At 39.7% G+C, this 13058-nt stretch overlaps 1 protein-coding gene across 4 annotated transcripts in view; it reads left to right on the top strand.

The window, feature by feature from the left end:
• Positions 1 to 12177, top strand: part of hipk2 (homeodomain interacting protein kinase 2) — a 61661-nt gene extending 49484 nt beyond the window's left edge. For 2 of the 4 annotated variants that reach the window (XM_061282567.1, XM_061282564.1), the window contains exons 9-15: positions 313 to 434; positions 3207 to 3334; positions 4715 to 4897; positions 5094 to 5417; positions 5988 to 6235; positions 6326 to 6483; positions 6865 to 12177. In XM_061282567.1, the coding sequence (XP_061138551.1) occupies positions 313 to 434; positions 3207 to 3334; positions 4715 to 4897; positions 5094 to 5417; positions 5988 to 6235; positions 6326 to 6483; positions 6865 to 7329 (1628 nt within the window). In that variant the 3' untranslated portion in view covers positions 7330 to 12177. Of the gene's footprint in view, positions 1 to 312; positions 435 to 3203; positions 3335 to 4714; positions 4898 to 5093; positions 5418 to 5987; positions 6236 to 6325; positions 6484 to 6864 lie in introns of all 4 variants that reach the window. The other 2 variants (XM_061282565.1, XM_061282563.1) reach the window with 1 other exon arrangement.
• The last annotated feature ends 881 nt before the right edge of the window (positions 12178 to 13058 follow it).

Genomic DNA, 13058 nt, shown 5'->3' with positions numbered 1-13058 from the left:
GATCAGCTTTTGTGTTCTCTCATGTGTGAAGATGGGCCCTTTTTGGCATGTTTGCTTAGTTTGCTCCTATCAACAACTACCCCATGATAAGTTGAAAGCTAAGGCAAGAAATTCATTTGCACCCTCAAAGTCAAAGCGCCCACAAACAATTTTGCTTTGAAGGACTTTTATGTATTTATCATTTGATTTACATTCCGTAAAATACTTGTCCGTAATTAAAAACACAATTTTTGCCTTATGATATGAGTTGCTAAATGTACACATTTATATTACAATTTGTTGACATCCTGTTGGTTTTCTGCTCCTTCACAGGACTGCAGGCATCGCCTTCCAAGCACAACAGTTACTCCATGCGGATGGAGAATGCTGTTCCCATAGTGACGCAGGCCCCTGCCGCCCAGCCTCTGCAGATCCAACCAGGCCTCCTTACTCAGGTACAAAGGCATTCAATTTTAAATTATACTAATATACACTATGTGGGCAGAAGTGGGCCATTCCACCTCCAGAAGGCTAAAATAGACCATAATAAAAAGTTACTGTTACATTATTCTTGCACTTCTGGGAAGACTCTTGCAAATGTTTTTCTTTTTTCCAATTATTCTGAAAAACATGAAATTAGAAGTCAGTGATTTTGGGCCTCACGGCAGTCAGATCTTGTTTTAGTTCATCCCGTAGGGTGATTGAAAAGGCTGAACAAGAAATCTTTGACACCAAACTTCTTCAACGGTGTGTCCGTGGACCTTTTTCATGCCATAATATATTAATATTGTTTGTCCTTACAGTGTAAATTTAATAATTGAACTGCTTGACAGTTGCTGATATTTTCAAAGAAAAACATGCCAGCAAACAGTTTTGGAAACTGTCACTAAAATAAAAGTACTATGGATAGAGGCTACAAATGTTGATGGCCTGGTATTTAGCTTAAAGCATTTTTGTGCATCAGTTTCTCCCTCGCTCTTGGTTTCCCTCACTTGCTGGAGCTGATTACTTTTACCTGTCATAGGAAATACCGCTAAGAATGAATTTGAAATGTTCTCTCACTTCCATCACCACTGCAACTTTTTGCCTACGGAAATTTCCGGGAGGGCTTTAAATATCTCTGAGAATCTTGGGAGTTTGAAGCACTCCCTTATCTCCAGTTAATCATGCAATAGACAGGCATACAGGCGGCAATGCCCTTGAGTGTGTGTGTGTGTGTCTGTGAATATGTGTGTGTGTGAGCATGCCCTGTGTTTCTATGGTGCCTTAATCTGTCAGATACCAAATGGTGATTAGCTCCAGGGTTGCTTTCGAATGAGCCGCTCTGAATTAGAGGCCTCAGAGGACCTTAAGAGGTCAGGAGAATCTTGAATCAAAAGACCAGATAATTTATAGATTCACCAAATCCTTGAATACATAATGAATTGTCTATGGGGAAACTAAAAAGGCACTTAATTTAAATTACATTTATTGGTCCTTCAACTGTTGATTCTTGCACTGCTTGTTTGCACCTACTTCATACTCCCTCTATATAAATAAAGGCACAAGGTAGTCGTTAGCATAAGCAGATGGTTTATACGGGCTCACATGCAGTAAGTACACTTAATAACTGCCGGTATGTGTGTATTCCTGCGTTTATTACTTCACTGTGGGAGGTCTTGCTGGCTTGGTTTGATTGGTGCTGGCTTGCTTTCTCCCCATCTGTGCCTCAGCCCACACCTCAATGTGACCACCCCCTTGCCCACTGTGCTCATCTCTTAGAGTTGATGCCCCAACATTCAAGGGTGTGCACCGAGATGGCCCCAAAGCAGTGAAGCAGGAAGACTAACAAAACCTTTATCTAGTGTAGGAATGCAGAAAATGTGGAAACAATCAGGGAGTGAGAGCTGTGGCTTACAGAGCCCCGAGGTGACAAAAGGGTTTTTACCCGGGGAGTGTTTGTCTGAGGTGGGAGGCAGCGGGCTGCTGATAGTGCCGGTGGGCTGTGTGAGCAAAAAAAAAAAAAAAAAGTGTTCTTAACTGGGTTACCATTTCAGGGCAGACAGACTGGTTACACAACATAGACGCCTGGTGAGAAAGGCATGTAGAGAGCCAGGAGTGGGAGGAGAGTAAGAGGAGGAGGAGTAGCAGATGGATGGATCTATTAGCTTGTCATAATGGCATGTTGGTAAATGGTCTTAGATATAAAAACGCCGGAATGTTCCATCAGAAATGACTGAGGAGGAATAAGCCTTCTGCATCCTCAGACTTTGACATATGTAGGAAACCCTCAGCCAAATGAATCCAAAATAAATAGATGAGGTTAAGGGTTATCATTTAAAAAACACTATATATTGTGTCTTGTGTGTAAATTAGCTGCTCTCCTACTTTCTCTTTTGTGAGTCTTCCTTTCACGTTGTTTAAATGTGCTTGCACTTGTAAATAGATGTGCAAGTGGTATTAAATGAACAATTCATCTACCCCGACATCCAAGTACTAATCAATAGAACTGCATTAAACTATTAGTATGTAGTACGGAGTATCACGCTCACGTAGGCAGACACGCAGGCACGCATACACACATCCACACACAACAGCTGTTTCTCTTTTCCTTTATGGATGCAAAATACAAATCTCAATTCCAGTTGGGACAGTATTGTGTCAAATGTAAAGAAACAGAGTTATCTAATTAAGAAATCCTTTTTGATATAAATTTAATCAAATACACTGCAAAGACAAGATATTTAATGATGAAACTCATCTTTTTTTTTCCCCAAATATTGACGCACACATTTTCAATTGGAGACATGAGAACGTTAAATGTCTTATATTTGTTGTGTGTTCAATTAAATTCACGTCGACGAAGGTTTTGCAAGTCATTGTGTTATTCACATTTTACACACTGTGTTTGTAGATGCTTTCACCATCTAAATACTAAACTCTCAACTAAAGTATCTTCTATCCCAGGTGGATGCACATACACACACCAAGAAGACCACAAGCAAACGTTCTTTATAAAGTCCTGGTCTTACCTCTTGAGGCTAATTTTGTTGCTTTACCATCACTGGGATTCTTTGATTTATCACACCCTTAAAACGAATCATCGAAATATATCATGTATTCATGTTTCTCTATCAACTTTTCTCAATAGATGAACGCGTCTTCCTTTATTGTCTTTTTAATCCCCTCTTTCCATTTGACCCCCCTTTTGTTTTCACTCCCTATTGTGTCTCTTCCTACCTCAGCAGGCTTGGCCCAGCGGCACCCAGCAGATCCTGCTGCCTCCAGCCTGGCAGCAGCTTACTCACACCTCAGTTCAGCACGCCGCCGTCATTCCCGACTCAATGAGCAGCACACAGCCTCTCACCAACTGGAGGTAAACAATATCTCACTAAATTTTGAATTATTTCATAAATACACTAAAAATGTGCAAATGTTCTGGTTACTTTAAAACATCCCTCAGTTCCATTAAACCAGCATGTTGCTTACACAGGGATCATTATGCTATGAATTTTCCATCACATTACAAAACAATTGTTCGTTCACGTTTCCTGTTGTTCATTGTAAGACATTTACTTTGTGTTTTCACAAATAGACCAATCCAAAAAAAATATTATTATTGCACTGTCTGTCTGTTTTTACTGATACTTCCAAAATCCCCAAGCTGAACTTCTTGGCAACAATTTACTTGAAATTTCCCAGAAATGTTCTGTCCTTTTGTCCCCCAAACTGTGGCCCGCAGCAAACATGCTTTTGGCAGGCAGGTCACAGTTTGTCTTTCAATAACATGAAAAAGTATCTCCAAACTTTGACTACTATCAAACACATAATAGTGTTCATGGCTGTTAGATGTCCCCAAAGTAATATAAGAAGATAAAAAAGTGATCGAGTAGTTCAATATCTCCCTGACAGCCTATCTTTATCAAAACATAAGTGCGTTTATAAGTGCAGATTCACCCCAGGGAGATGGGCGAGATGAACATGATGCAACGCTATGGCTGTCAGTGAGATGCCTTAACAAATGGATGGACTGATGTAAGAAGGCATTCAGCCAGGAGAAAAGCAGGATGTAGGTTTATAATGTGTATATGCAGAGTTGTTTAGACTCATTCTCAAATGTCCATCCGTGATGACCCTCCCCAGTCGCCCCCAAGGTACCGCTTCTTCTCCTGGCTTGCTTCTTCTCCCTTCACTCCCAAGTAGCTACAATTAGAGACAATGGGGAAAGTGTCGCACTTCCTCTGCAGAGCTATCACTCCGCAGCTGGTGTCAGCTCCCTTTCTGCTCCGTAACTCACTTATTCCCTCTAATAAGCTTGTCCTCGTTTTTAAAAAGTTGCTACTGACATCTGCTGGCTCATGAGGGGAAGAAAATACTACGGCACATAACGTGTACTGTACAGGCTTCTTGTATGAAATTACATCTGCTTATGACTTTTCAGTTATGTATGCACATAACACAGTATTTATGAAACTAACTTTAACTTCAAAATGCATGTTTATATGAAAATGTTAGTGATTTCAGTAGATAAGAGGGGCGCGGAATTGTAAAATTTTAAAATAAAAAGTTTACTTTTCTAAATCTGTTATTTTCTGTTTATATGTTATGTCTGACTAGCTGAGAAGAGGTATTTATGAAAGATATTCAATTCCATATGTCAGTATGCTTTTACAGGTGAAACGTCTTTGTCTGTGGCTGTATCCTTTCTGTGCCTTACTTTTAACAGTCTTGTTTGAAAACTGTTTTTCTGCTACAGGAATTCCCACCCTCATGGCAGCCATTACAATCCCATCATGCAGCAGCCAGCCTTGTTGGCTGGTCACGTCACTCTACCATCCAACCAGACGCTCAATGTCGGAGTGGCACATGTTATGAGGCAACCCTCGTCCAATAATAACTCATCTTCCAAAAAGAACAAACAGCATCAAAATTCTGCCAGGTGTGTGTTATCACATATATATATATATATATATATATATATATATATATATATATATATATATATATATATATATATATATATATATATATATATATATATATATATATATATATATATATATATATATATATATATATATATATATATGTATGTTTGTATGAATTACTTGTAATTCTGTCTTTCTGCCTTAAAGGAACAATTCCGCCTACGAAGTGTCATCCACCCAGGCAGTGCTGTCGCCACAACGTTCCAAGAGGGTGAAGGAGAACACGCCCCCACGATGCGCCGTGCTCCAGAGCAGCTCAGCCTCCATTTGCCCTCCACCGCAGGGCTGTGGGGAAGGTGGCTGGGGGACTATTGAGGCTGAGCTGGCTTCTAGCACCACCCGCAGCCATCCACACCAGCACCACGTCCCCAGACAAACCATCATCATCCCTGACACACCAAGCCCTGCGGTCAGCATCATCACCATAAGTAGTGACACAGATGAGGAAGATGACCACAAACAAAATAATGGGTCAGTGCTGTCTTTGGAAGAAATTTAATAATTGCTATGATTATGTTTTCCTTATCGCTGCAAGTGCTGCTTTTGAAAATTGTGAGCAGTTGTGTGTATTGGGAGAAATTGGGCACATTTGATTATAGGGATTACAAAATGTTCAAAGTCTACCATTATCTGAGAAGAGGCGAAGCTATCTCCCACAATTGCAATGTGAATCTTAGAGCACACAATGCTGCTGTTTTCTTTTACTGGTCCACCCTGATGTCATGCATTAAATCTATTTTAATGTTGTTCTTATAATTTAGAAATTCTCAATGATATATTGATGTTCTTTTATTGCAATTACAACACTGTGCACTTTGGGTATACTTGCCCAATCGAATATGATCCAATACAAATCAAATGTTCTGCTTTGTTGGAGGTAATACTGTTTTCTTTTGATTGCCTGTCAGAGCAATATTTTAATTATTGAAGCTGCAATTTGCTATCATATTAAAATACCCTCTAGTATTTGAGATCTCCGTATTCATCACTTGTACATAAGAATTGGTAGCCTAACTTTCTGTTCAATTGCATTTCCTCTAGCTCATCTTCGAAGCAAAGGAAGAATGTGATCAGCTGTGTGACTGTCCATGATTCACCTGACACCGACTGTTCCGGCAACAACAGCCCTTACACTGTGGAGTCCCGACCCGCCAATAACAACAACAGCTTTGACACGAAAAACGCTTTACTGGACAACTACAACAACGGCAACCCGCGCACAATCATCATCCCCCCTCTTAAAACTCAAACCAGCGAGGTTGTGAATGAGTGTGAACGTTTGATGCCAGGTAACACGTCAAGTCACATCACGACAGTCTCACGTTTCTCGAAAGATGTCGCGGTAGCTATTCTTAAGGTTTTCGCCTCCCTCTGCGCAGATACAATGAATCATCAGAATTCCGCTTACAAGTTCAAATCCTCCAATGGAGTGGTTTCCAGCAACACTCACATCCCAAGCGGTGTGACTGCATCATACAGACAGCAGCGCTCAGGGCTACACCCCCTCCAGCAGCAGCAGCCTCTTAATCTCAGCCAGGTATAAAGACGCAGAAAACCACATGGCACTACTGTAAATATATATATTTATATATGTACACACACACGTCTGAGATCTGAATTGAGAAGCTCGTATGGTACAGCTTCACATACAGTATATACGTATGTATACTCACTTGGAGGATGCCCAATCTGCTACACTGTTTTTGTTTACGACCATGCATTCAGGTTAATTAACCAGGACCTGAAACCCTTTAAAAAAACTTTGTGCCTTATCAGGACATTTGGGTAAAGTCTGCAATTCCAATATAACCCTTTTGAAGGCCCTGGTTGAAGGCTCTCCGTGATCTCTGACACGTGATGTTAAAAACAGAAGAAAATGCAACTTTGCCATGGTGTCATCTTTTGCCCTCTCCTCCAGGCCCAGCAGCACATGGTAGCAGACCGAAACGGAGGTCATCGCCGCCAGCAGGCCTACATCGCCCCCACCATAGCCACTCAGGCCCCATACACCTTCCATCACAACAGCCCCTCCCACACGGGCAACGTGCACCCGCACTTGGCTGCCACGCACCTCTGCAGCCAGCCTCACCTCTACACGTACACAGGCCCCGCCGCTCTGGGCTCCAGCGGGACAGTGGCGCACCTGGTAGCATCACAGGGCTCGGCACGCCACACGATCCAGCACGGGAGCTATCCGCCAAGCATTGTCCACCAGGTTCCGGTCAGCATGGGTCACCGTGTACTGCCCTCACCTACTCTCCACCACAGCCAGTACCAGGCCCACTTTGCCCACCAGGCCTACATAAGCGCCTCGCCTGCCTCCACCGTCTACACTGGATACCCACTGAGCCCCACCAAGGTCAACCAGTACCCTTACCTCTAGAGAAGACACTGAAGAGGCTGACCTGGCACTGCTGCTTCCACACACCAACCACCCTGAGCCCTATCGGCAGACCCTCAACCTCACTAGTGAACAGACACCGAGGACTTTGAATCCTCATCCAACCGCCCCATATGACTTGAAGATATGACGGAGAAAAAGAAGGAAAAAAAAGATTCACAGTTCCTCTCTAAGGGATAGACAGCTCGAGAGTTAGATTAGAACGTTACATTTCAAGGTGATTTCTTTTAATTGTTTTTCTCCAAAAAGGGTCAGCCTTTCTTTTGTTTGATCTCTTTTTGCTCGACTTCATTTGAAAAGTAATGCCCCATTAGTTTTACAGGGAAGTTTGAATTGATTTTGGACAGTGCAGGATTTCAGACTTTTTGTTTCTCTTATTTGCCCATTTTAACTGTGAGAAGGGACTGCTGAACAGGGGTTACAGACTGGAAGTTCGGAATCCCAAGACGATTGGGAGAAGGTGAAATACGGAAACCTGCTGCTCTTCAAAGATACAAAAAATATATATATATCGATGGCCTTGAACTGTCTTAATATTTTCACACTGTTGGTGTCGAGAAAAAAGAGAAGCGACTTCTTCCACTCCACCTTCACGAGCCAGAGGCTTCTGGAAATATATCCAATGGAAGACAACAAACTTTTCTAATGTATTTATCGGTATATTTCTTTTGTGTTTCTCAAAACTTCAGTTTTAGCTATAGGTGTCTTAGCTGGGCCCCATCCATAGAATGTAGCAGTCTGCACCCATTTCTTTCTAGAACTATCAAGAAACTGTCTTTCCTCAAACCAATAGATTAATTTGTTCCACTTTTATAATGTGATTGCACAATGTGGTTATAATGACATAAGCATGTACAACGTGAGTGTGTGTGAGTGTGTGCGTGCATGCGTGCGTGCGTGTCAGCTACTGTCAGCCATGTGTGTCGTCCACCTCCTTTAGGTTTTGTTCCCTCGTAGTGCCTTACAGATACAACAACACGATTTACTCCACTTGGAAAGTCACGCAAGTTGTGTTGTCCTGCTTTGATAGGCTTGTGATGGGACACGTTAAGCCTCTTCCAGGTGTACGCTTTGCTCCTGCTTCTGTGTGGTCCTTAAAGACAGCGTACTTCAGATGAAGGTGATTCATGTCATTTCATTGGGTCGATGGAGCTGAGCTCTTTTCTCATGTGTGCATGAGATAACTTGCCAGGGGTATTTACCAAAGTCATTAATATTCATGATAGTTCTTCTTCTAGTGTCGTTCTGAATTAAAATGCAAATAACGTATGTGGTGTAGCTGTAATAGCATGTTCTCAAAATAATTTAGTTGATTGTTTATAATCAAACATCACTGAAAAGTAGGTAATTGGAATAGAAAAAATAAACACTGATAGATTTATTGTATTTGCTACTCGCCTGGCCAAATTTGCGTTGAAATAATTTTATTTACTGTCGAATGAGTACCTTTTAGCTGGAAATGACACAAGACAGTGGCAAAGGGGAAAAAAAACACATCCATCATTCAAAATATTCTCCATTTGTACATTTTGAATTGTTCCGAAATATTCTGAGCAAACACAACTTTTGCATCATTTCATACGATCTTGGCATATCTACAATATAATAATTCTAATTAACTATCAATTTCAAATGATTAAATATGATTTGTGTTCTTGTTTTTCCCTGGTTCTATTTTTTAAATTTATTTATTAAGAATTGGGGGGCTTTACAGAAAGTGATTGTGCCATGGTGGTGGGACGGAATTATGCAGGCGGAGAGATACAGAGGTCTCAGCTGCAGCCAAGAGATGAAGTATGGAAGGGTACTGCATAGACACAAGTGAAGGGTTGGGGTGGGGCGGGGGTCGTTGGTTTTTAAGCACTGGTTTGTTTAGATAGAGAGTGAAGGAAACTCTATCTTTGGAATTGTACAATGGTAACAAGTTGGCACTGAGCAGGTTGATAGTAACACTGACGCAGATTGGTTGGCAGGAGCCTGTACCTGATTGGCCTTTTTTAACGCGACATGAACCCTTTTATTGCTGTCAGTGACATTATCCGACGGGATCCTACTGTAGAATATTGTGACTAGAAGGGTTGCATACACCTGGAAGGGCAAAGCAGGTACACCACCTAGCCGATTGGGATAAACGCATTGAGAATCAACAAACAGGGCTGTCGCTTGTATTTGCTGCTGAATTTAACTTAAATTTCTTATCGCTGACGATACATACAGTCCACAGTGGCCGCATGAGAACACGGGCTGGTTTAGTGAAAGCTTTCCCTTCTTTATCCTACACACCATAGTACTTGCATTTGATGTGATTCTTTTATTATTATTTAACAATATTTGAACTTTTTTACATGGCTGTACATGTGTTTGTTTTGGTTAGAGATTGTTGCAATAATTCTTGTGGATGTTTTAGCTGAGTGTGTGTTTCAATTCTGTCTCGCTCATTTCTACTATATTTACTATTCAGTGGAGGCGAGAAAATTATGTCAATCATCAAATGGGACTTCACATGGGACGTTTATAATTTGAGGACCACTCTTTGGGTCAAAGGTAAACCATTGTTTCAAGAAAATTTCGTCCTCGTACTTTCTTCCTCAACACTCTCCTCAGACCCCACTAGTTCCAGCATACAAACTACGTTGCTGGTTAACCATTTGTTAAGAATATATTACGCTATTCTCTTTTGGTTCCTTTTATAACATCTGCCATCCTAAAGGCCATTTGAACCATGAGCACACATACAAAGGGAGATCCATTGAAATTGTTATGAAACAGACTACTGAAACATTCCACTGCTTGCGGGGATTTGGTATTTGCTATGCTCGACTGCTGTCCCCACCCCAGCCCACCTCTTCTCCGTTGAGTTCCCTGTTAAAACGTTCTGCGTCTCCCACCAAAGAGGTCACCTTGGCAACGTGCATGCACAGCCACTGTAAGACACTCTCAGTCTTGCATTAATGCTGATTTCATGTTGAAATGCTTTCAAATGCTTTTCTGGACATTTCAACAGCACTCCCTCGAAATAGCCATTTTACAGAACATAATCTGAGTTTTAGATTTTTTGTTTTTCCCTCCCCTTATGTCTCCCAAATATATAAATTAAGTTAATAATTTGACCTACAAATTTGATTGCCATTTATGCGATGTTTGTTGCAAACTAAGTTATGCAGTACAATGGGGTGAATCAATTTAAAAACAAAGTGACCAACAATACCTTTAAAAGCATGAATACATGCACAATATGTATGTATGTGTCACATTTGACATCCGAAATAGCTTTGGATATTTATATGTCAATTTTGCAATAATTATACAGCCAGTCTTCAGAAAAAGCGCATTTGTGAAATATGTACAATATCACTATCCTTGTGATTAGAGGTTCTATATTTTCTCAAGTTCTATAGCCAGCTAAGACATTGTGGAAGATAACTGTGTATGACGCTGTTTGTTGTCCATCATTTTGTTTCACATAACCAATGTTTTGTGTAGTATTATACATATAAGAAGGTGGGGATGACAAACGTGAGAGCATCGACGTAGGACGAGTGACCTTATGATTACCAAAATGTGCTTAAGTAGTGTGCAAATTATGTTAAATTGAGCATAGTCCTGTTTGGTTAGTACTGCCAAACTCCAAAGTTTTTAAGTGTCATTTAAATTTAAGAAATTTCTGTCAGGCAGTATTTCACTATTTTTTAAAGCTTGGCTTACCCCCATTTAATTTGTCAAAATGTTCACGTATAAATGTTTGGTGAAACACTGAGAAACATTCCAATGGGGATGGCATTTAAATGTCACACAATTAACATGATCATTTAAATTGGGAAAATTGCGAATACTGCAATTTTAAATGCTTTTAGTGTCTAATATGTTTTCATTTTTCTTCAGTCAAAGACCCTTATTTGTTTTAGATTGAATCTTGTGTGGGTTAGTTATAATCTGCAATTCAGAATTTAAAATTCATGATTCTAATCAACATTTTAAAACCATGTTGACCCCCCCCCTAATAAAAAATTAAAAAAGGCAATGATAGTTGTCATGTTTAAAAAGTCACCAAAGTGAAATTTTAAGTAAAACTAAATACTTATATACAAATGGAAGAAAAATTAGGGTGCTGTTATGAGACAAAAATGATGACCAACCCCAAGAGCGGTACACGCAATTCATTATAAGCTACTTGAGAGACCCCTTTTTGTCCAAGAATTGAAATAATTCAATTTGAAAGTTCATGTGTGTTGCAGTATTTCCTTGTATACTTCTCTTTTTTATTGTTTTCTGAATTGTTTATTGGAATATGCTGTCTCGTTATTTTTTATTATCATGATTATTATTATTTGTTGATGTAGTGCTCTGTGTATGCCCTGCTCTCTAGCGTGTTCTAATTAAGTATGTGATTAGGATGGATACTTTACTGGCTTTATAGAGTGTTTAAATGAATATAATGAGAATGAGAAGGATTAATTAAAACACCCTAACCAGTTGCTACTAAGCGCTTGTGTTACTATTATGACATTGTGTGCTTCTGTTGATCATTTTCGTTGTAGAAAAATGGAGTGGATTTTTATTAGGCTATGGGAAACTAATTGTATTGGTCCAATAGAAGACTAGTTATTTGAAATGTCCTCTTTACTAACAGTAGGGTAAGGGGGGGGGGGGGGGCGCAATCTGGTAAACTATGTTATAGCTTGTTATTCACTGTTACTTTTGATCATTTTTTCGGTCTCCGAGGTGAATCGAGTTATTAATGACAATTTGTATGCTCACATATGCATATTGTATATGTGAAGAAATGTAATCACACTTTGTCTTGGATTTACAATAAACTGTTAAGTCACATGAGTTTATTGCGCGTGCTTTTTATATGTTCCTGTGGTTGATGTTGCTCGTGCTTTCTATATGTTCCAGGGTTTGATAGCTGGCAGACGACCTTGGGTCTCTGAGCACAGGTAGAATTCCTGTTGCCTTGGTTCTTCCTGTATGATTTCAAAGCATATCACCGAATACAAATATCACAAAAAGTATTAATTAAAAATGGTGATCTTGTTTTATTCACAATTTTATTTAATCCGTGTAAAATCTGGGATTGTTTGAATAACCATAAAGCTAATATGAACACAAGAGGCAATGACTTATTCGATTGTATGAATGGCGACAGGTGGACAGGTTTATTGTACCTTTTGACAGCTAATGGAAAAGCATATATAGGTACTTCTGTTTAATTATTATTGGCTCTTTGGTTATTGTCTATGTGGATTTATAATAAGGGTGTACATTTGTTTATATATTTATTATCTAATATGATCACTTTTCATGGTTTATTATTATACTATTGTTATTATCTTTAGCATTATCTTTACTATGGGCGATAAATAGTGATGTAAGGGGTTGTTAAGTCTTGGTCGTTGTAGTGCACTCCCTTGACGCTACCACTAGATGGATACGTGCACCAAGAGGAGACACATGCATCCGTCAGACCACTGGTTAGTAATTGATTTTTATTTGAGTTATTATTTATAGACATGGTGACGTCATGTCGCTGATTTGTAAATCTGCGTGTCCCCTTCATAGCTGCATTTCAAGCCACTGGTGTGGTCGACTGTGCCAATATAAAACGTACTTGACTCATGGTTTCAGACAAGCAGCTTATACGTAAATACAATTATTAACTATTGTGTGTATATATATATATATATATAAATGTATATATTTTAATATAT

This window comes from Syngnathus typhle, linkage group LG7 (assembly GCF_033458585.1).
Source record: "Syngnathus typhle isolate RoL2023-S1 ecotype Sweden linkage group LG7, RoL_Styp_1.0, whole genome shotgun sequence".
Taxonomy (NCBI): Eukaryota; Metazoa; Chordata; class Actinopteri; order Syngnathiformes; family Syngnathidae; genus Syngnathus; species Syngnathus typhle.
This window is presented reverse-complemented; position numbering and strand designations above follow the sequence as displayed.